Raw genomic sequence first — 25,031 nt, 5'->3', positions numbered from 1 at the left:
GTCCGACATTCTGTCTCAGGTTCCGTCTCAGATCACGTCCTACATTCTGTCTCAGGTTCCGTCTCAGATGACGTCCTACATTCTTGTCTCAGAATTCGTCTCAGATCACGTCCTACATTCTTTCTCAGGTTCCGTCTCAGATCACGTCCTACATTATTTCTCAGGTTCCGTCTCAGATCACGTCCTACATTCTGTCTCAGGTTCCGTCTCAGACTCCGTCTCAGATCACGTCCTACATTCTGTCTCATGTTCCGACTCAGATCACGTCCTACATTCTGTCTCAGGTTCTGTCTGAGATGACGTCCTACATTCTGTCGCATGTTCCGTCTCAGATCACGTCATACATTCTGTCTCAGGTTCCGTTTCAGACTCCGTCTCAGATCACGTCCTACATTCTGTCTCAGGTTCCGTCTCAGATCACGTCCTACATTCTGTCTCAGGTTCCGACTCAGATCACGTCCTACATTCTGTCTCAGGTTCTCTTTCACATCACGTCCTACATTCTGTCTCAGGTTCCATCTCAGATCACGTCCTACTTTCGATCTCAGGTTCCGTTTCAGGTTCCGTCTCAGATCACGTCCTACAGTCTGTCTCAGGTTCCGTCTCAGATCACATTCTACATTCTGTCTCAGGTTCTCTCTCAGATCACGTCCTACATTCTGTCTCAGGTTCCGTCTCAGATCACATCCTACATTCTTTCTCAGGTTCCGTCTCAGATCACGTCCTACATTCTGTCTCAGGTTCCGTCTCAGATCACGTCCTACAGTCTGTCTCAGGTTCCGTCTGAGATCACGTCCTACATTCTTTCTCAGGTTCCGTCTCAGATGACGTCCTACATTCTGTCTCAGGTTCTGTCTCAGATCACGTCCTACATTCTGTCTCAGGTTCCGTCTCAGACTCCGTCTCAGATCACGTCCTACATTCTGTCTCAGGTTCCGTCTCAGATCACGTCCGACATTCTGTCTCAGGTTCCGTCTCAGATCACGTCCTACATTCTGTCTCAGGTTCCGTCTCAGATGACGTCCTACATTCTTGTCTCAGGTTTCGTCTCAGATCACGTCCTACATTCTTTCTCAGGTTCCGTCTCAGATCACGTCCTACATTATTTCTCAGGTTCCGTCTCAGATCACGTCCTACATTCTGTCTCAGGTTCCGTCTCAGACTCCGTCTCAGATCACGTCCTACATTCTGTCTCATGTTCCGACTCAGATCACGTCCTACATTCTGTCTCAGGTTCTGTCTGAGATGACGTCCTACATTCTGTCGCATGTTCCGTCTCAGATCACGTCATACATTCTGTCTCAGGTTCCGTTTCAGACTCCGTCTCAGATCACGTCCTACATTCTGTCTCAGGTTCCGTCTCAGATCACGTCCTACATTCTGTCTCAGGTTCCGACTCAGATCACGTCCTACATTCTGTCTCAGGTTCTCTTTCACATCACGTCCTACATTCTGTCTCAGGTTCCATCTCAGATCACGTCCTACTTTCGATCTCAGGTTCCGTTTCAGGTTCCGTCTCAGATCACGTCCTACAGTCTGTCTCAGGTTCCGTCTCAGATCACATTCTACATTCTGTCTCAGGTTCTCTCTCAGATCACGTCCTACATTCTGTCTCAGGTTCCGTCTCAGATCACATCCTACATTCTTTCTCAGGTTCCGTCTCAGATCACGTCCTACATTCTGTCTCAGGTTCCGTCTCAGATCACGTCCTACAGTCTGTCTCAGGTTCCGTCTCAGATCACGTCCTACATTCTTTCTCAGGTTCCGTCTCAGATCACGTCCTACATTCTTTCTCAGGTTCCGTCTCAGATGACGTCCTACATTCTATGTCAGGTTCTGACTCAGATCACGTCCTACAGTCTGTCTCAGGTTCCGTCTCAGATCACGTCCTACATTCTGTCTCAGGTTCCGTCTCAGATCACGTCCTACATTCTATCTCAGGTTCCGTTTCAGGTTCCGTCTCAGATCACATCCTACATTCTGTCTCAGGTTCCGTCTCAGATCACATCCTACATTCTGTCTCAGGTTCTCTCTCAGATCACGTCCTACATTCTGTCTCAGGTTCCGTCTCAGATCACGTCCTACATTCTTTCTCAGGTTCCGTCTCAGATCACATCCTACACTCTGTCTCAGGTTCCGTCTCAGATCACGTCCTACATTCTGTCTCATGTTCCGTCTCAGATCACGTCCTACTTTCTATCTCAGGTTCCGTTTCAGGTTCCGTCTCAGATCACATCCTACATTCTGTCTCAGGTTCCGTCTCAGATCACGTCCTACATTCTGTCTCATGTTCCGTCTCAGATCACGTCCTACATTGTGTCTCAGGTTCCGTCTCAGATCACGTCCTACATTCTGTCTCAGGTTCTCTCTCAGATCACGTCCTACATTCTGTCTCAGGTTCCGTCTCAGATCACGTCCTACAGTCTGTCTCAGGTTCCGTCTCAGATCACATCCTACATTCTGTCTCAGGTTTCTTCTCAGATCACGTCCTACATTCTGTCTCAGGTTCCGTCTCAGATCACGTCCTACATTCTGTCTCAGGTTCTCTCTCAGATCACGTCCTACATTCTGTCTCAGGTTCCGACTCAGATCACGTCCTACATTCTTTCTCAGGTTCCGTCTCAGATGACGTCCTACAGTCTTTCTCAGGTTCCGTCTCAGATCACGTCCTACATTCTGTCTCAGGTTCCGTCTCAGATCACGTCCTACATTCTGTCTCATGTTCCGTCTCAGATCACGTCCTACATTCTGTCTCAGGTTCCGTCTCAGATCACGTCCTACATTCTGTCTCAGGTTCCGTCTCAGATCACATCCTACATTCTGTCTCAGGTTCTCTCTCAGATCACGTCCTACATTCTGTCTCAGGTTCCGTCTCAGATCACGTCCTACAGTCTGTCTCAGGTTCCGTCTCAGATCACATCCTACATTCTGTCTCAGGTTTCTTCTCAGATCACGTCCTACATTCTGTCTCAGGTTCCGTCTCAGATCACGTCCTACATTCTGTCTCAGGTTCTCTCTCAGATCACGTCCTACATTCTGTCTCAGGTTCCGTCTCAGATCACGTCCTACATTCTGTCTCAGGTTCTCTCTCAGATCACGTCCTACATTCTGTCTCAGGTTCCGACTCAGATCACGTCCTACATTCTTTCTCAGGTTCCGTCTCAGATCACGTCCTACATTCTTTCTCAGGTTCCGTCTCAGATCACGTCCTACATTCTGTCTCAGGTTCCGTCTCAGATCACGTCCTACATTCTATCTCAGGTTCCGTTTCAGGTTCCGTCTCAGATCACATCCTACATTCTGTCTCAGGTTCCGTCTCAGATCACATCCTACATTCTGTCTCAGGTTCTCTCTCAGATCACGTCCTACATTCTGTCTCAGGTTCCGTCTCAGATCACGTCCTACATTCTTTCTCAGGTTCCGTCTCAGATCACATCCTACACTCTGTCTCAGGTTCCGTCTCAGATCACGTCCTACATTCTGTCTCATGTTCCGTCTCAGATCACGTCCTACTTTCTATCTCAGGTTCCGTTTCAGGTTCCGTCTCAGATCACATCGTACATTCTGTCTCAGGTTCCGTCTCAGATCACGTCCTACAGTCTGTCTCAGGTTCCGTCTCAGATCACATCCTACATTCTGTCTCAGGTTTCTTCTCAGATCACGTCCTACATTCTGTCTCAGGTTCCGTCTCAGATCACGTCCTACATTCTGTCTCAGGTTCTCTCTCAGATCACGTCCTACATTCTGTCTCAGGTTCCGACTCAGATCACGTCCTACATTCTGTCTCAGGTTCCGTCTCAGACTCCGTCTCAGATCACGTCCTACATTCTGTCTCATGTTCCGACTCAGATCACGTCCTACATTCTGTCTCATGTTCCGTCTCAGATCACGTCCTACATTCTGTCTCAGGTTCCGTCTCAGATCACGTCCTACATTCTGTCTCAGGTTCTCTTTCACATCACGTCCTACATTCTGTCTCAGGTTCCGTCTCAGACTCCGTCTCAGATCACGTCCTACATTCTGTCTCATGTTCCGACTCAGATCACGTCCTACATTCTGTCTCAGGTTCTGTCTGAGATGACGTCCTACATTCTGTCGCATGTTCCGTCTCAGATCACGTCCTACATTCTGTCTCAGGTTCCGTTTCAGACTCCGTCTCAGATCACGTCCTACATTCTGTCTCAGGTTCCGTCTCAGATCACGTCCTACATTCTGTCTCAGGTTCCGACTCAGATCACGTCCTACATTCTGTCTCAGGTTCTCTTTCACATCACGTCCTACATTCTGTCTCAGGTTCCATCTCAGATCACGTCCTACTTTCGATCTCAGGTTCCGTTTCAGGTTCCGTCTCAGATCACGTCCTACAGTCTGTCTCAGGTTCCGTCTCAGATCACATTCTACATTCTGTCTCAGGTTCTCTCTCAGATCACGTCCTACATTCTGTCTCAGGTTCCGTCTCAGATCACATCCTACATTCTTTCTCAGGTTCCGTCTCAGATCACGTCCTACATTCTGTCTCAGGTTCCGTCTCAGATCACGTCCTACAGTCTGTCTCAGGTTCCGTCTCAGATCACGTCCTACATTCTTTCTCAGGTTCCGTCTCAGATCACGTCCTACATTCTTTCTCAGGTTCCGTCTCAGATGACGTCCTACATTCTATGTCAGGTTCTGACTCAGATCACGTCCTACAGTCTGTCTCAGGTTCCGTCTCAGATCACGTCCTACATTCTTTCTCAGGTTCCGTCTCAGATCACGTCCTACATTCTTTCTCAGGTTCCGTCTCAGATCACGTCCTACATTCTGTCTCAGGTTCCGTCTCAGATCACGTCCTACATTCTATCTCAGGTTCCGTTTCAGGTTCCGTCTCAGATCACATCCTACATTCTGTCTCAGGTTCCGTCTCAGATCACATCCTACATTCTGTCTCAGGTTCTCTCTCAGATCACGTCCTACATTCTGTCTCAGGTTCCGTCTCAGATCACGTCCTACATTCTTTCTCAGGTTCCGTCTCAGATCACATCCTACACTCTGTCTCAGGTTCCGTCTCAGATCACGTCCTACTTTCTATCTCAGGTTCCGTTTCAGGTTCCGTCTCAGATCACGTCCTACATTCTGTCTCAGGTTCCGTCTCAGATCACGTCCTACATTCTGTCTCAGGTTCCGTCTCAGATCACATCCTACATTCTGTCTCAGGTTCTCTCTCAGATCACGTCCTACATTCTGTCTCAGGTTCCGTCTCAGATCACGTCCTACAGTCTGTCTCAGGTTCCGTCTCAGATCACATCCTACATTCTGTCTCAGGTTTCTTCTCAGATCACGTCCTACATTCTGTCTCAGGTTCCGTCTCAGATCACGTCCTACATTCTGTCTCAGGTTCTCTCTCAGATCACGTCCTACATTCTGTCTCAGGTTCCGACTCAGATCACGTCCTACATTCTATGTCAGGTTCTGACTCAGATCACGTCCTACAGTCTGTCTCAGGTTCCGTCTCAGATCACGTCCTACATTCTTTCTCAGGTTCCGTCTCAGATCACGTCCTACATTCTTTCTCAGGTTCCGTCTCAGATCACGTCCTACATTCTGTCTCAGGTTCCGTCTCAGATCACGTCCTACATTCTATCTCAGGTTCCGTTTCAGGTTCCGTCTCAGATCACATCCTACATTCTGTCTCAGGTTCCGTCTCAGATCACATCCTACATTCTGTCTCAGGTTCTCTCTCAGATCACGTCCTACATTCTGTCTCAGGTTCCGTCTCAGATCACGTCCTACATTCTTTCTCAGGTTCCGTCTCAGATCACATCCTACACTCTGTCTCAGGTTCCGTCTCAGATCACGTCCTACTTTCTATCTCAGGTTCCGTTTCAGGTTCCGTCTCAGATCACGTCCTACATTCTGTCTCAGGTTCCGTCTCAGATCACGTCCTACATTCTGTCTCAGGTTCCGTCTCAGATCACATCCTACATTCTGTCTCAGGTTCTCTCTCAGATCACGTCCTACATTCTGTCTCAGGTTCCGTCTCAGATCACGTCCTACAGTCTGTCTCAGGTTCCGTCTCAGATCACATCCTACATTCTGTCTCAGGTTTCTTCTCAGATCACGTCCTACATTCTGTCTCAGGTTCCGTCTCAGATCACGTCCTACATTCTGTCTCAGGTTCTCTCTCAGATCACGTCCTACATTCTGTCTCAGGTTCCGACTCAGATCACGTCCTACATTCTTTCTCAGGTTCCGTCTCAGATGACGTCCTACAGTCTGTCTCAGGTTCCGTCTCAGATCACGTCCTACATTCTGTCTCAGGTTTCGTCTCAGATCACGTCCTACATTCTGTCTCAGGTTCCGACTCAGATCACGTCCTACATTTTGTCTCAGGTTCCGACTCAGATCACGTCCTACATTCTGTCTCAGGTTCCGTCTCAGATCACATCCTACATTCTGTCTCAGGTTCTCTCTCAGATCACGTCCTACAGTCTGTCTCAGGTTCCGTCTCAGATCACATCCTACAGTCTGTCTCAGGTTCCGTCTCAGATCACGTCCTACATTCGGTCTCAGGTTCTCTCTCAGATCACGTCCTACATTCTGTCTCAGGTTCTCTCTCAGGTTCCGTCTCAGATCACGTCCTACATTCAATCTTAGGTTCCGTCTCAGGTTCCGTCTCAGATCACGTCCTACAGTCTGTCTCAGGTTCCGTCTCAGATCACGTCCTACATTCAATCTTAGGTTCCGTCTCAGGTTCCGTCTCAGATCACGTCCTACATTCTATCTCAGGTTCCGTCTTAGATCACGTCCTACAGTCTGTCTCAGGTTCCGTCTCAGATCACGTCCTACATTCTATCTCAGGTTCCGTCTCAGATCACGTCCTACAGTCTGTCTCAGGTTCCGTCTCAGATGACGTCCTACATTCTTGTCTCAGGTTTCGTCTCAGATCACGTCCTACATTATTTCTCAGGTTCCGTCTCAGATCACGTCCTACATTCTGTCTCAGGTTCCGTCTCAGATCACGTCCTACATTCTGTCTCAGGTTCCGACTCAGATCACGTCCTACATTCTGTCTCAGGTTCTCTTTCACATCACGTCCTACATTCTGTCTCAGGTTCCATCTCAGATCACGTCCTACTTTCGATCTCAGGTTCCGTTTCAGGTTCCGTCTCAGATCACGTCCTACAGTCTGTCTCAGGTTCCGTCTCAGATCACATTCTACATTCTGTCTCAGGTTCTCTCTCAGATCACGTCCTACATTCTGTCTCAGGTTCCGACTCAGATCACGTCCTACATTCTGTCTCAGGTTCTGTCTCAGATCACGTCCTACATTCTTTCTCAGGTTCCGTCTCAGATCACGTCCTACATTCTGTCTCAGGTTCCGTCTCAGATCACATCCTACATTCTTTCTCAGGTTCCGTCTCAGATCACGTCCTACATTCTGTCTCAGGTTCCGTCTCAGATCACGTCCTACAGTCTGTCTCAGGTTCCGTCTCAGATCACGTCCTACATTCTTTCTCAGGTTCCGTCTCAGATCACGTCCTACATTCTTTCTCAGGTTCCGTCTCAGATGACGTCCTACATTCTATGTCAGGTTCTGACTCAGATCACGTCCTACATTCTGTCTCAGGTTCCGTCTCAGATCACGTCCTACATTCTTTCTCAGGTTCCGTCTCAGATCACATCCTACACTCTGTCTCAGGTTCCGTCTCAGATCACGTCCTACATTCTGTCTCATGTTCCGTCTCAGATCACGTCCTACTTTCTATCTCAGGTTCCGTTTCAGGTTCCGTCTCAGATCACATCCTACATTCTGTCTCAGGTTCCGTCTCAGATCACGTCCTACATTCTGTCTCAGGTTCGGTCTCAGATCACATCCTACATTCTGTCTCAGGTTCTCTCTCAGATCACGTCCTACATTCTGTCTCAGGTTCCGTCTCAGATCACGTCCTACAGTCTGTCTCAGGTTCCGTCTCAGATCACATCCTACATTCTGTCTCAGGTTTCTTCTCAGATCACGTCCTACATTCTGTCTCAGGTTCCGTCTCAGATCACGTCCTACATTCTGTCTCAGGTTCTCTCTCAGATCACGTCCTACATTCTGTCTCAGGTTCCGACTCAGATCACGTCCTACATTCTGTCTCAGGTTCCGTCTCAGACTCCGTCTCAGATCACGTCCTACATTCTGTCTCATGTTCCGACTCAGATCACGTCCTACATTCTGTCTCAGGTTCTGTCTCAGATCACGTCCTACATTCTGTCTCAGGTTCCGTCTCAGATCACGTCCTACATTCTGTCTCAGGTTCTCTTTCACATCACGTCCTACATTCTGTCTCAGGTTCCGTCTCAGACTCCGTCTCAGATCACGTCCTACATTCTGTCTCATGTTCCGACTCAGATCACGTCCTACATTCTGTCTCAGGTTCTGTCTGAGATGACGTCCTACATTCTGTCGCATGTTCCGTCTCAGATCACGTCCTACATTCTGTCTCAGGTTCCGTTTCAGACTCCGTCTCAGATCACGTCCTACATTCTGTCTCAGGTTCCGTCTCAGATCACGTCCTACATTCTGTCTCAGGTTCCGACTCAGATCACGTCCTACATTCTGTCTCAGGTTCTCTTTCACATCACGTCCTACATTCTGTCTCAGGTTCCATCTCAGATCACGTCCTACTTTCGATCTCAGGTTCCGTTTCAGGTTCCGTCTCAGATCACGTCCTACAGTCTGTCTCAGGTTCCGTCTAGGATCACATTCTACATTCTGTCTCAGGTTCTCTCTCAGATCACGTCCTACATTCTGTCTCAGGTTCCGTCTCAGATCACATCCTACATTCTTTCTCAGGTTCCGTCTCAGATCACGTCCTACATTCTGTCTCAGGTTCCGTCTCAGATCACGTCCTACAGTCTGTCTCAGGTTCCGTCTCAGATCACGTCCTACATTCTTTCTCAGGTTCCGTCTCAGATCACGTCCTACATTCTTTCTCAGGTTCCGTCTCAGATGACGTCCTACATTCTATGTCAGGTTCTGACTCAGATCACGTCCTACAGTCTGTCTCAGGTTCCGTCTCAGATCACGTCCTACATTCTTTCTCAGGTTCCGTCTCAGATCACGTCCTACATTCTTTCTCAGGTTCCGTCTCAGATCACGTCCTACATTCTGTCTCAGGTTCCGTCTCAGATCACGTCCTACATTCTATCTCAGGTTCCGTTTCAGGTTCCGTCTCAGATCACATCCTACATTCTGTCTCAGGTTCTCTCTCAGATCACGTCCTACATTCTGTCTCAGGTTCCGTCTCAGATCACGTCCTACATTCTTTCTCAGGTTCCGTCTCAGATCACATCCTACACTCTGTCTCAGGTTCCGTCTCAGATCACGTCCTACATTCTGTCTCATGTTCCGTCTCAGATCACGTCCTACTTTCTATCTCAGGTTCCGTTTCAGGTTCCGTCTCAGATCACATCCTACATTCTGTCTCAGGTTCTCTCTCAGATCACGTCCTACATTCTGTCTCAGGTTCCGTCTCAGATCACGTCCTACATTCTGTCTCAGGTTCTCTCTCAGATCACGTCCTACATTCTGTCTCAGGTTCCGACTCAGATCACGTCCTACATTCTTTCTCAGGTTCCGTCTCAGATGACGTCCTACATTCTATGTCAGGTTCTGACTCAGATCACGTCCTACAGTCTGTCTCAGGTTCCGTCTCAGATCACGTCCTACATTCTTTCTCAGGTTCCGTCTCAGATCACGTCCTACATTCTTTCTCAGGTTCCGTCTCAGATCACGTCCTACATTCTGTCTCAGGTTCCGTCTCAGATCACGTCCTACATTCTGTCTCAGGTTCCGTCTCAGACTCCGTCTCAGATAACGTCCTACATTCTGTCTCATGTTCCGACTCAGATCACGTCCTACATTCTTGCCTCAGGTTCTGTCTGAGATGACGTCCTACATTCTGTCTCAGGTTCTGTCTCAGATCACGTCCTACATTCTGTCTCAGGTTCCGTCTCAGATCACGTCCTACATTCTGTCTCAGGTTCTCTTTCACATCACGTCCTACATTCTGTCTCAGGTTCCGTCTCAGACTCCGTCTCAGATCACGTCCTACATTCTGTCTCATGTTCCGACCCAGATCACGTCCTACATTCTGTCTCAGGTTCAGTCTGAGATGACGTCCTACATTCTGTCGCATGTTCCGTCTCAGATCACGTCCTACATTCTGTCTCAGGTTCCGTTTCAGACTCCGTCTCAGATCACGTCCTACATTCTGTCTCAGGTTCCGTCTCAGATCACGTCCTACATTCTGTCTCAGGTTCCGACTCAGATCACGTCCTACATTCTGTCTCAGGTTCCGTCTCAGATCACATCCTACATTCTGTCTCAGGTTCCGTCTCAGATCACGTCCTACATTCTGTCTCAGGTTCCGACTCAGATCACGTCCTACATTCTGTCTCAGGTTCTCTCTCAGATCACGTCCTACATTCTGTCTCAGGTTCCGACTCAGATCACGTCCTACATTCTGTCTCAGGTTCTGTCTCAGATCACGTCCTACATTCTGTCTCAGGTTCCGTCTCAGATCACGTCCTACATTCTGTCTCAGGTTCTGTCTCAGATCACGTCCTACATTCTTTCTCAGGTTCCGTCTCAGATCACGTCCTACATTCTGTCTCAGGTTCCGTCTCAGATCACGTCCTACATTCTGTCTCAGGTTCCGTCTCAGATCACGTCCTACATTCTTTCTCAGGTTCCGTCTCAGATCACGTCCTACATTCTTTCTCAGGTTCCGTCTCAGATCACGTCCTACATTCTTTCTCAGGTTCCGTCTCAGATGACGTCCTACATTCTATGTCAGGTTCTGACTCAGATCACGTCCTACATTCTGTCTCAGGTTCCGTCTCAGATCACGTCCTACATTCTTTCTCAGGTTCCGTCTCAGATCACGTCCTACATTCTGTCTCAGGTTCGGTCTCAGATCACATCCTACATTCTGTCTCAGGTTCTCTCTCAGATCACGTCCTACATTCTGTCTCAGGTTCCGTCTCAGATCACGTCCTACAGTCTGTCTCAGGTTCCGTCTCAGATCACGTCCTACATTCTGTCTCAGGTTTCTTCTCAGATCACGTCCTACATTCTGTCTCAGGTTCCGTCTCAGATCACGTCCTACATTCTGTCTCAGGTTCTCTCTCAGATCACGTCCTACATTCTGTCTCAGGTTCCGACTCAGATCACGTCCTACATTCTGTCTCAGGTTCCGTCTCAGACTCCGTCTCAGATCACGTCCTACATTCTGTCTCATGTTCCGACTCAGATCACGTCCTACATTCTGTCTCAGGTTCTGTCTCAGATCACGTCCTACATTCTGTCTCAGGTTCCGTCTCAGATCACGTCCTACATTCTGTCTCAGGTTCTCTTTCACATCACGTCCTACATTCTGTCTCAGGTTCCGTCTCAGACTCCGTCTCAGATCACGTCCTACATTCTGTCTCATGTTCCGACTCAGATCACGTCCTACATTCTGTCTCAGGTTCTGTCTGAGATGACGTCCTACATTCTGTCGCATGTTCCGTCTCAGATCACGTCCTACATTCTGTCTCAGGTTCCGTTTCAGACTCCGTCTCAGATCACGTCCTACATTCTGTCTCAGGTTCCGTCTCAGATCACGTCCTACATTCTGTCTCAGGTTCCGACTCAGATCACGTCCTACATTCTGTCTCAGGTTCTCTTTCACATCACGTCCTACATTCTGTCTCAGGTTCCATCTCAGATCACGTCCTACTTTCGATCTCAGGTTCCGTTTCAGGTTCCGTCTCAGATCACGTCCTACAGTCTGTCTCAGGTTCCGTCTAGGATCACATTCTACATTCTGTCTCAGGTTCTCTCTCAGATCACGTCCTACATTCTGTCTCAGGTTCCGTCTCAGATCACATCCTACATTCTTTCTCAGGTTCCGTCTCAGATCACGTCCTACATTCTGTCTCAGGTTCCGTCTCAGATCACGTCCTACAGTCTGTCTCAGGTTCCGTCTCAGATCACGTCCTACATTCTTTCTCAGGTTCCGTCTCAGATCACGTCCTACATTCTTTCTCAGGTTCCGTCTCAGATGACGTCCTACATTCTATGTCAGGTTCTGACTCAGATCACGTCCTACAGTCTGTCTCAGGTTCCGTCTCAGATCACGTCCTACATTCTTTCTCAGGTTCCGTCTCAGATCACGTCCTACATTCTTTCTCAGGTTCCGTCTCAGATCACGTCCTACATTCTGTCTCAGGTTCCGTCTCAGATCACGTCCTACATTCTATCTCAGGTTCCGTTTCAGGTTCCGTCTCAGATCACATCCTACATTCTGTCTCAGGTTCTCTCTCAGATCACGTCCTACATTCTGTCTCAGGTTCCGTCTCAGATCACGTCCTACATTCTTTCTCAGGTTCCGTCTCAGATCACATCCTACACTCTGTCTCAGGTTCCGTCTCAGATCACGTCCTACATTCTGTCTCATGTTCCGTCTCAGATCACGTCCTACTTTCTATCTCAGGTTCCGTTTCAGGTTCCGTCTCAGATCACATCCTACATTCTGTCTCAGGTTCTCTCTCAGATCACGTCCTACATTCTGTCTCAGGTTCCGTCTCAGATCACGTCCTACATTCTGTCTCAGGTTCTCTCTCAGATCACGTCCTACATTCTGTCTCAGGTTCCGACTCAGATCACGTCCTACATTCTTTCTCAGGTTCCGTCTCAGATGACGTCCTACAGTCTGTCTCAGGTTCCGTCTCAGATCACGTCCTACATTCTGTCTCAGGTTTCGTCTCAGATCACGTCCTACATTCTGTCTCAGGTTCCGACTCAGATCACGTCCTACATTTTGTCTCAGGTTCCGACTCAGATCACGTCCTACATTCTGTCTCAGGTTCCGTCTCAGATCACATCCTACATTCTGTCTCAGGTTCTCTCTCAGATCACGTCCTACAGTCTGTCTCAGGTTCCGTCTCAGATCACATCCTACAGTCTGTCTCAGGTTCCGTCTCAGATCACGTCCTACATTCGGTCTCAGGTTCTCTCTCAGATCACGTCCTACATTCTGTCTCAGGTTCTCTCTCAGGTTCCGTCTCAGATCACGTCCTACATTCAATCTTAGGTTCCGTCTCAGGTTCCGTCTCAGATCACGTCCTACAGTCTGTCTCAGGTTCCGTCTCAGATCACGTCCTACATTCAATCTTAGGTTCCGTCTCAGGTTCCGTCTCAGATCACGTCCTATATTCTATCTCAGGTTCCATTTCAGGTTCTGTCTCAGATCACGTCCTACATTCTATCTCAGGTTCCGTCTTAGATCACGTCCTACAGTCTGTCTCAGGTTCCGTCTCAGATCACGTCCTACATTCTATCTCAGGTTCCGTCTCAGATCACGTCCTACAGTCTGTCTCAGGTTCCGTCTCAGATGACGTCCTACATTCTTGTCTCAGGTTTCGTCTCAGATCACGTCCTACATTCTTTCTCAGGTTCCGTCTCAGATCACGTCCTACATTATTTCTCAGGTTCCGTCTCAGATCACGTCCTACATTCTGTCTCAGGTTCCGTCTCAGACTCCGTCTCAGATAACGTCCTACATTCTGTCTCATGTTCCGACTCAGATCACGTCCTACATTCTTGCCTCAGGTTCTGTCTGAGATGACGTCCTACATTCTGTCTCAGGTTCTGTCTCAGATCACGTCCTACATTCTGTCTCAGGTTCCGTCTCAGATCACGTCCTACATTCTGTCTCAGGCTCTCTTTCACATCACGTCCTACATTCTGTCTCAGGTTCCGTCTCAGACTCCGTCTCAGATCACGTCCTACATTCTGTCTCATGTTCCGACCCAGATCACGTCCTACATTCTGTCTCAGGTTCAGTCTGAGATGACGTCCTACATTCTGTCGCATGTTCCGTCTCAGATCACGTCCTACATTCTGTCTCAGGTTCCGTTTCAGACTCCGTCTCAGATCACGTCCTACATTCTGTCTCAGGTTCCGTTTCAGACTCCGTCTCAGATCACGTCCTACATTCTGTCTCAGGTTCCGTCTCAGATCACGTCCTACATTCTGTCTCAGGTTCCGACTCAGATCACGTCCTACATTCTGTCTCAGGTTCCGTCTCAGATCACATCCTACATTCTGTCTCAGGTTCCGTCTCAGATCACGTCCTACATTCTGTCTCAGGTTCCGACTCAGATCACGTCCTACATTCTGTCTCAGGTTCTCTTTCACATCACGTCCTACATTCTGTCTCAGGTTCCATCTCAGATCACGTCCTACATTCTTTCTCAGGTTCTCTCTCAGATCACGTCCTACATTCTGTCTCAGGTTCCGACTCAGATCACGTCCTACATTCTGTCTCAGGTTCTGTCTCAGATCACGTCCTACATTCTTTCTCAGGTTCCGTCTCAGATCACGTCCTACATTCTGTCTCAGGTTCCGTCTCAGATCACGTCCTACATTCTGTCTCAGGTTCCGTCTCAGATCACGTCCTACATTCTTTCTCAGGTTCCGTCTCAGATCACGTCCTACATTCTGTCTCAGGTTCCGTCTCAGATCACGTCCTACAGTCTGTCTCAGGTTCCGTCTCAGATCACGTCCTACATTCTTTCTCAGGTTCCGTCTCAGATCACGTCCTACATTCTTTCTCAGGTTCCGTCTCAGATGACGTCCTACATTCTATGTCAGGTTCTGACTCAGATCACGTCCTACAGTCTGTCTCAGGTTCCGTCTCAGATCACGTCCTACATTCTTTCTCAGGTTCCGTCTCAGATCACGTCCTACATTCTTTCTCAGGTTCCGTCTCAGATCACGTCCTACATTCTGTCTCAGGTTCCGTCTCAGATCACGTCCTACATTCTATCTCAGGTTCCGTTTCAGGTTCCGTCTCAGATCACATCCTACATTCTGTCTCAGGTTCCGTCTCAGATCACATCATACATTCTGTCTCAGGTTCTCTCTCAGATCACGTCCTACATTCTGTCTCAGGTTCCGTCTCAGATCACGTCCTACATTCTTTCTCAGGTTCCGTCTCAGATCACATCCTACACTCTGTCTCAGGTTCCGTCTCAGATCACGTCCTACATTCTGTCTCATGTTCCGTCTCAGATCACGTCCTACTTTCTATCTCAGGTTCCGTTTCAGGTTCCGTCTCAGATCACATCCTACATTCTGTCTCAGGTTCCGTCTCAGATCACATCCTACATTCTGTCTCAGGTTCTCTCTCAGATCACGTCCTACATTCTGTCTCAGGTTCCGTCTCAGATCACGTCCTACATTCTGTCTCAGGTTTCTTCTCAGATCACGTCCTACATTCTGTCTCAGGTTCCGTCTCAGATCACGTCCTACATTCTGTCTCAGGTTCCGACTCAGATCACGTCCTACATTCTTTCTCAGGTTCCGTCTCAGATGACGTCCTACAGTCTGTCTCAGGTTCCGTCTCAGATCACGTCCTACATTCTGTCTCAGGTTTCGTCTCAGATCACGTCCTACATTCTGTCTCAGGTTCCGACTCAGATCACGTCCTACATTTTGTCTCAGGTTCCGACTCAGATCACGTCCTACATTCTGTCTCAGGTTCCGTCTCAGATCACGTCCTACAGTCTGTCTCAGGTTCCGACTCAGATCACGTCCTACATTCTGTCTCAGGTTCCGTCTCAGATCACATCCTACATTCTGTCTCAGGTTTCTTCTCAGATCACGTCCTACATTCTGTCTCAGGTTCCGTCTCAGATCACGTCCTACATTCTGTCTCAGGTTCCGACTCAGATCACGTCCTACATTCTTTCTCAGGTTCCGTCTCAGATGACGTCCTACAGTCTGTCTCAGGTTCCGTCTCAGATCACGTCCTACATTCTGTCTCAGGTTTCGTCTCAGATCACGTCCTACATTCTGTCTCAGGTTCCGACTCAGATCACGTCCTACATTTTGTCTCAGGTTCCGACTCAGATCACGTCCTACATTCTGTCTCAGGTTCCGTCTCAGATCACGTCCTACAGTCTGTCTCAGGTTCCGTCTCAGATCACGTCCTACATTCGGTCTCAGGTTCTCTCTCAGATCACGTCCTACATTCTGTCTCAGGTTCCGTCTCAGATCACGTCCTACATTCTGTCTCAGGTTCTCTCTCAGATCACGTCCTACATTCTGTCTCAGGTTCCGACTCAGATCACGTCCTACATTTTGTCTCAGGTTCCGACTCAGATCACGTCCTACATTCTGTCTCAGGTTCCGTCTCAGATCACGTCCTACAGTCTGTCTCAGGTTCCGTCTCAGATCACGTCCTACATTCGGTCTCAGGTTCTCTCTCAGATCACGTCCTACAGTCTGTCTCAGGTTCCGTCTCAGATCACATCCTACAGTCTGTCTCAGGTTCCGTCTCAGATCACGTCCTACATTCGGTCTCAGGTTCTCTCTCAGATCACGTCCTACATTCTGTCTCAGGTTCCGTCTCAGGTTCCGTCTCAGATCACGTCCTACAGTCTGTCTCAGGTTCCGTCTCAGATCACGTCCTACATTCAATCTTAGGTTCCGTCTCAGGTTCCGTCTCAGATCACGTCCTATATTCTATCTCAGGTTCCATTTCAGGTTCTGTCTCAGATCACGTCCTACATTCTATCTCAGGTTCCGTCTCAGATCACGTCCTACAGTCTGTCTCAGGTTCCGTCTCAGATCACGTCCTACATTCTATCTCAGGTTCCGTCTCAGATCACGTCCTACAGTCTGTCTCAGGTTCCGTCTCAGATCACGTCCTACATTCTGTCTCATGTTCCGTCTCAGATCACGTCCTACATTCTGTCTCAGGTTCCGTCTCAGATCACGTCCTACAGTCTGTCTCATGTTCCGTCTCAGATCACGTCCTACATTCTTTCTCAGGTTCCGTCTCAGATCACGTCCTACATTCTGTCTCATGTTCCGTCTCAGATCACGTCCTACATTCTGTCTCAGGTTCCGTCTCAGATCACGTCCTACATTCTGTCTCAGGTTTCGTATCAGATCACATCCTACATTCTATCTCAGGTTCTCTCTCAGATCACGTCCTACAGTCTGTGTCAGGTTCCGTCTCAGATCACGTCCTACATTGTGTCTCAGGTTCTGTCTCAGATGACGTCCTACATTCTTGTCTCAGGTTTCGTCTCAGATCACGTCCTACATTCTGTCTCAGGTTCCGTCTCAAATCACGTCCTACAGTCTGTCTCAGGTTCCGTCTCAGATCACATCCTACATTCTGTCTCGGGTTCCGTCTCAGATCACGTCCTACATTCTGTCTCATGTTCCGTCTCAGATCACATCCTACATTCTGTCTCAGGTTCTGTTTCAGATCACGTCCTACAGTCTGTCTCATGTTCCGTCTCAGATCACGTCCTACATTCTGTCTCAGGTTCCGTCTCAGATCACGTCCTACAGTCTGTCTCAGGTTCCGTCTCAGATCACGTCCTACATTCTGTCTCAGGTTCCGTCTCAGATCACGTCCTACAGTCTGTCTCATGTTCCGTCTCAGATCACGTCCTACATTCTGTCTCAGGTTCTGTTTCAGATCACGTCCTACATTCTGTCTCAGGTTTCGTCTCAGATCACGTCCTACATTCTATCTCAGGTTCCGTCTCAGATCACGTCCTACATTCTTTCTCAGGTTCTGTCTCAGATCACGTCCTACATTCTATCTCAGGTTCCGTCTCAGATCAGGTCCTACATTCTGTCTCAGGTTCTGTCTCAGATCACGTCCTACATTCTATCTCAGGTTCCGTCTCAGATCACGTCCCACATTCTGTCTCAGGTTTCGTCTCAGATCACGTCCTACATTCTTTCTCAGGTTCCGTCTCAGATCACGTCCTACATTCTGTCTCAGGTTCCGTCTCAGATTACGTCCTACATTCTGTCTCAGGTTCTCTCTCAGATCACATCCTACATTCTGTCTCAGGTTCCGTCTCAGATCACGTCCTACATTTTGTCTCAGGTTCCGTCTCAGATCACGTCCTACATTCTGTCTCAGGTTTCGTCTCAGATCACGTCCTACATTCTGTCTCAGGTTCTGTCTCAGATCACGTCCTACATTCTGTCTCAGGTTCCGTCTCAGATCACGTCCTACATTTTGTCTCAGGTTCCGTCTCAGATCACGTCCTACATTCTGTCTCAGGTTTCGTCTCAGATCACGTCCTACATTCTGTCTCAGGTTCCGTCTCAGATCACGTCCTACAGTCTGTCTCAGGTTCTCTCTCAGATCACGTCCTACATTCTGTCTCAGGTTCCGTCTCAGATCACGTCCTACATTCTGTCTCAGGTTCCGTCTCAGATCACATCCTACATTCTGTCTCAGGTTCCGTCTCAGATCACGTCCTACATTCTGTCTCAGGTTCCCTCTCAGATCACGTCCTACATTCTGTCTCAGGTTCCGTCTCAGATCACGTCCTACAGTCTGTCTCAGGTTCCGTCTCAGATCACGTCCTACATTCTGTCTCAGGTTCCGTCTCAGATCACGTCCTACATTCTGTCTCAGGTTCCGTCTCAGATCACGTCCTACATTCTGTCTCAGGTTCCGTCTCAGATCACGTCCTACAGTCTGTCTCAGGTTCCGACTCAGATCACGTCCCACATTCTGTCTCAGGTTCTCTCTCAGATCACGTCCTACATTCTGTCTCATGTTCCGTCTCAGATCACATCCTACATTCTGTCTCAGGTTCCGTCTCAGATCACGTCCTACATTCTTGTCTCAGGTTTCGTCTCAGATCACGTCCTACATTCTGTCTCAGGTTTCGTCTCAGATCACGTCCTACATTCTGTCTCAGGTTTCGTCTCAGATCACGTCCTACATTCTGTCTCAGGTTCTCTCTCAGATCACGTCCTACATTCTGTCTCATGTTCCGTCTCAGATCACGTCCTACATTCTGTCTCAGGTTCCGTCTCAGATCACGTCCTACATTCTGTCTCAGGTTCCGTCTCAGATCACGTCCTACATTCTTGTCTCAGGTTTCGTCTCAGATCACGTCCTACATTCTGTCTCAGGTTTCGTCTCAGATCACGTCCTACAGTCTGTCTCAGGTTCCGTCTCAGATCACGTCCTACATTCTGTCTCAGGTTCCGTCTCAGATCACGTCCTACATTCTTGTCTCAGGTTTCGTCTCAGATCACGTCCTACATTCTTGTCTCAGGTTTCGTCTCAGATCACGTCCTACATTCTGTCTCAGGTTCCGTCTCAGATCACGTCCTACATTCTGTCTCAGGTTCCGTCTCAGATCACGTCCTACAGTCTGTCTCATGTTCCGTCTCAGATCACGTCCTACATTCTGTCTCAGGTTCCGTCTCAGATCACGTCCTACATTCTGTCTCATGTTCCGTCTCAGATCACGTCCTACATTCTGTCTCAGGTTCCGTCTCAGATCACGTCCTACATTCTGTCTCATGTTCCGTCTCAGATCACGTCCTACATTCTGTCTCATGTTCCGTCTCAGATCACGTCCTACATTCTGTCTCAGGTTCCGTCTCAGATCACGTCCTACATTCTGTCTCATGTTCCGTCTCAGATCACGTCCTACATTCTTGTCTCAGATTTCGTCTCAGATCACGTCCTACATTCTGTCTCAGGTTCCGTCTCAGATCACGTCCTACAGTCTGTCTCATGTTCCGTCTCAGATCACGTCCTACAGTCTGTCTCATGTTCCGTCTCAGATCACGTCCTACATTCTGTCTCAGGTTTCGTCTCAGATCACGTCCTACATTCTTTCTCAGGTTCCGTCTCAGTTTCGGAGCCATGCAGACGGAATCCTGTTCTATCCTAATCTTATTTGGAATGTTTTTATCACTTAATCAGAAGCGTTTTCTCTGTTGAGACATGAAGCTGCTCATCTGGGTCTGGAACCGGTCCTTAAACCGGTTCTTCCAGTCTGGAAAACAAAAGCTGCATCTCACCCAGAGCTCCCTGACAGATGTCAGTCCTGTTGGCGCCCGACACGATGAACTTTGGTTCGGATACCAGTTCCTGCACAGAACCAGAGACAGAAAGCAGCTGTTATAGAAGGAACCCTTCCAGACAAGCACCAAAACCAGGAGGTTCTTAAGGGTTCTGCTGGCAGAACACAAAGGAAGACAGTCCAGGTTTACATGTCAACAAGAGACCCCTGCTGTCTTCAGACTTTAATCCAGAAAACCCTCAAACCTGGTCCGAAACCTTACCCAGATTCCTGACCTAGAACCTTACCCAGAGTCCTGATCCAGAATCCTCATCTAGAACCGGACCCAGAGTCCTGATCCAGAATCCTCATCTAGAACCGGACCCAGAGTCCTGATCCAGAATCCTCATCTAGAACCGGACCCAGAGTCCTGATCCAGAATCCTCATCTAGAACCGGACCCAGAGTCCTGATCCAGAATCCTCATCTAGAACCGGACCCAGAGTCCTGGTCCAGAATCCTGACCCAGAAGCCAGTTCTGGGACAGTTTTAGTTCATATGATCCATAAAACCTTCATTTGAATGGATCTCCCACCAAACCCAGTGTGTGTTTCAGATGGGACGGCTTCTCGTTCCACTTTATTCCATTTTTTTTTCCTTTTTTCTTTTAACCTGTCCTGTCCAGCATTTCAGCAGACAGAACAACAATCTGCGTGCCGTATTTTTGCCAGACAGATTTGCTCTGTCAAGGGAGACATCTCATGTAAATAGCTGCCCTTGATAATCTGAATATTTATATTATTATGATAATTATTTTATTTATTTATTTATTTATTTTCCTTTTATCATTTTGCAATCATCGTCAGTCTTGATACGGCCGAGCTGGACCTGGCAGCGAAAGAGGAAATAAAAGAGGAAATGAAAGGAGGAAAAAGAGAGAGAGAAAAGAAAGGCGTGTCTAAGCTGCTAAAGTTACAGTATTTGCAAAACAATATAAAGTACTGAAAAAATACAACAAGACATCAGTAGGATAGTGACAATATTCAAAAACAGACAAAAAAATGGAAAAATAAAAGTAAAAAAAAGTAAATGAATGAATAAAATAACAATTACAATCCCAACCGTTATTAAACATACCTACAGAGAGTCATCAGCAACATTTAGCAGGAAGCAGATGGGAAGATGAGTGCATGTGGGCGTGCACGTGTGAGTGTTCAACCTGTGATCATGCAATCAAAGATCAGCTGAGTGCTTGTAGGGGAGCACGACCACGACCCGAGGTGTAGGGGAGGAAGCCAAGGCCCCCAGGGCCCGGCAAGCCCACCGCGCACAGAGCCCGGGCAGGCAAAGCAGAGAGAGCCTCCGTCCCCCGAGCCCAGAGCAGTGGAAGCCTCCAGGCAGGCGCCACCCGGCGCCACGAGGCAGGGGCACCGGGTAGCACAGGGCGACGGCACGCCGGCCCGGCGGGTGCTGAAGCGCGGGCCGCACAGAGAGCCGGCAGCCCACAGGCCCCAGGACCACCCGTACCCCCCGGCAGAGCCCCGGCCAAGACCCAGCGGGCCCCGCCCACCCAGAGCAAAACCATCGCGGGCCGGCGCCACCACGATACCAGGGGCGGGATCCCCAAGGACAAGGACACGTCCGTAGACCCTCCCCCCAACAACCCCTCCCCACAGCCCTCCCGCTGCTTCCTACCCCCCCTCACCAGCACCCTCCCCATCCCCCTCCCTCCCAAGCCCTACCGTCCCCAACACTCCCCCCCCTCCCCCCCCACACCCCTCCCTCCCATTCAATCCCCCCCCCCCCCCCCCCCACCCCCACCCAGCGACAGTCGGAGCCGGAGGACTGCAGGCCCCAGACCTTAACTCTCCACATTCACAACCCCCCCCCCCCCCCCCCAACGCAGCCAACCAGAGACCCTGCCGGCCCCCTCATGCGGCCCAGGCACCGCCCAGGACAGAGGGCCCCCCGCAGCGCCCCGTCCCCAACCCCCAGGCCAGCACCAGGCCCGCCCCCCGTACCCCGAGTGCTCCCCATGAAGAGGGGACATAGGAAGACCCCTGCCCCCCCCACTCGCCCGCCTCTGTGGTGTGTGCATGGGTGGGTCGTGGTTGTAGTGCAAGTAAAAAAAAACCTAAATGTATATTGGTGTCTATGTTGCAATTAAAACTTAGTGGGGCAGGTGGTCGCCGGGGTCCATCGGAAAATGCCCCTTAGGGTTCCCGGGACCACCGACTTCACCCCCCCACCGTGCCCTATATGCTGTATGTATGATGTCGGGTGGCGGAAGAGGAGGGGGGCATGGGGAGGGGCACAACCAGGGGAGAAGGACTCCTCCCCTGGGCGACCAACTCCTCAGCTGGCCGCAGTAGGTGCCCCCACCTCACCGGGACACCCCCAGGGCAGAAGGGCAAGTCCCAGCCCACCAGGTGCCGCAAGAGGCAGCACCCCGGTTGTCCCCCCATCCCCGGCGGCCCAGCACCAACACTCCAGGGGCCGGAGAGTCCCCGGCCCCCACCCAGACATCCATCCAGGTCCGGGGCCCGGCGCCACCAGCAACGCCAAGACTGCCGCCGACGAGAGGATCCCCTCCACCATGGACCCTATTCCTACCCCTCCCATTCCCAACCATCCCCCTCCCTCCCACGCCCCCCCCCCGTCAACCCCCTCCCCTGCTGCACCCCCCCCACACCGCCCTCCTCCCCCCACCTCCTTCGCGCCCCCCTCCCCCTCCCTCTACCAACCCGCACCAAACCCCATCCCTCTACGGACACATCACAATCCCCAGGGAACCCGCCAGGTACCATAGCAGCGCGACCCCGAGGGCATGCCCCAGGCGACCAAGGCCCCCCAGGTCCAGGCCAGGCCCCCCCATCCCGGAGGGAGGCAGCCCCGGCCCGCCCGCACAACAGCAACCCAGCCAGCCCCCGACCACCCCGAACTCCCGGCCGCCCCCCGGCCCGCCCCCAAGCGACCCCAGCCTCTGGGCCACCAGAGCTCCAGGCGAGCAGCACCCAAAGCAATGACCCGCCCAGACCCCCGGCCCGAGAGCCGTCCCGCCCCAAGGACCCCAAGCCCCCCCAATCCACCCCCCAGGGCTGCCAAGGTCCCAGTCCTACTAAGTGATGTGATTAATCAGCAGGGTCCAGGGAGAGCGAGCATCGGCCGATTCATTTTTGATAGAAGCAGATGTGATCTGGAGACTTATGTGTCTCCAGATCATCTGCTTTCATTTTACATCATTTTATCCTCAGAATCTGACAGCCAGGGCTGTTTTCATGGAAACGTCATGTATGACACGGAATAACTGGTTTTACTGGTTTAACGTGGTCTTGATCAGTTGTCAGCTTTCTGAAGGTCTTTTAACTTTTTACTGGTTTTCCATCTTTTCCATTTCTGACCATGAACTGGACCAGTCCTGGTTCTGGAATCAGTCAGCTGATCTCCATCCAGGTAAGCAGAAACCTTATCCGGATCCGAGTCCGGTTTTCTGGGTCTCTCTAGGTTCAGCTCTAAAATAACAGAACACCTGTGGACTAATCACATGAGTTACAGACCGGACCGAACTCAACCGAACCGGGTCTAAAAGCTTTATTGAACTGGACACTGGTCTGACTGCTTCTATTACACTAACGGAGGTTCTGGTACTGACCCTAGGCCGCTTCCAGGACACCCCGCGGACCTTGTATGAGTCCTTGCCCAGTTCGTTGAAGCCCAGAGAGGAGGTCTGGGCCGGGAAGTACTCGTCCTGGAACAGCTGACCCGTCTGGAAGCAGCGCTGCCTCAGAACTTCGTAGTCCTGGTTCAGGTACTTCATGGCCTGGCTATTGGTTCCGACGCCCTGCCTGTGGTCCCATAGGCGCTGCAGGGAGGCCGCGATGCCCGACATGCTGCTGGTCTACAGAGTCTCCAACAATGAGGGACCAGTGGCTCCGGTTTCAGGTGTGAAAGGAAGGAGGAGGGGCGCACGCACCCTGCGGAACTTCACCTGCCGCGTCAAGATACGCAGAGACAGGTGACACTTCCGCTTGGGATTTTCAAAGCAAAGGTTTTTCACAGCTGGTCCTGCTGAGACAGTGTGTCTCACATCCTGCCGGAACACCTGTCCACACCTGTCCACATCCTGCCGGAACACCTGTCCACACCTGTCCACATCCTGCGAGAACACCTGTCCACACCTGTCCACATCCTGCCGGAACACCTGTCCACACCTGTCCACATCCTACTGGAACACCTGTCCACACCTGTCCACATCCTGCGAGAACACCTGTCCACACCTGTCCACATCCTGCCGGAACACCTGTCCACACCTGTCCATATCCTGCCGGAACACCTGTCCACACCTGTCCATATCCTGCCGGAACACCTGTCCACACCTGTCCACATCCTACTGGAACACCTGTCCACACCTGTCCACATCCTGTCAGAACACCTGTCCACACCTGCCCAAATCCTGCTGGAACACCTGTCCACACCTGTCCACATCCTACTGGAACACCTGTCCACATCCTGCGAGAACACCTGTCGACACATGTCCACATCCTACCGGAACACCTGTCCACACCTGTCCAAATCCTGCTGGAACACCTGTCCACACCTATCCACATCCTACTGGAACACCTGTCCACACCTGTCCACATCCTGCCGGAACACCTGTCCACACCTGTCCACATCCTGCCGGAACACCTGTCCACACCTGTCCACATCCTGCCGGAACACCTGTCCACACCTGTCCACAGCCTGCCGGAACACCTGTCCACACCTGTCCACAGCCTGCCGGAACACCTGTCCACACCTGTCCACATCCTGCCAGAACACCTGTCCACACCTGTCCACATCCTGCTGGAACACCTATCCACACCTGTCCATATCCTGCCAAAACACCTGTCCACACCTGTCCACACCTGTCCACATCCTGCCAAAACACCTGTCCACACCTGTCCACATCCTACTGGAACACCTGTCCACACCTGTCCACATCCTGCGAGAACACCTGTCCACACCTGTCCACATCCTACTGGAACACCTGTCCACATCCTGCGAGAACACCTGTCCACAACTGTCCACATCCTGCAAGAACACCTGTCCACACCTGTCCACATCCTGCTGGAACACCTATCCACACCTGTCCATATCCTGCCAAAACACCTGTCCACACCTGTCCACATCCTA

The 25,031-nt window shown here is 50.2% G+C and overlaps 1 protein-coding gene across 1 annotated transcript in view; it reads right to left on the bottom strand.

Moving 5' to 3' along the window:
* Positions 1–23,748, bottom strand: part of LOC306774292 (calpain-2 catalytic subunit-like) — a gene marked incomplete at its 5' end in the record, with an annotated part of 136,506 nt that extends 112,758 nt beyond the window's left edge. Inside the window, 2 exons of the mRNA XM_079264292.1 lie at positions 19,880–19,949; positions 23,512–23,748. Of these exons, the coding sequence (XP_079120418.1) occupies positions 19,880–19,949; positions 23,512–23,748 (307 nt within the window). The remainder of the gene's footprint in view (positions 1–19,879; positions 19,950–23,511) is intronic.
* Between the last annotated feature and the right edge of the window lie 1,283 nt (positions 23,749–25,031).

Source organism: Telmatherina bonti (genome assembly GCF_933228915.1).
Source record: "Telmatherina bonti genome assembly, chromosome: 3".
NCBI classification, from domain to species: Eukaryota; Metazoa; Chordata; class Actinopteri; order Atheriniformes; family Telmatherinidae; genus Telmatherina; species Telmatherina bonti.
This window is presented reverse-complemented; position numbering and strand designations above follow the sequence as displayed.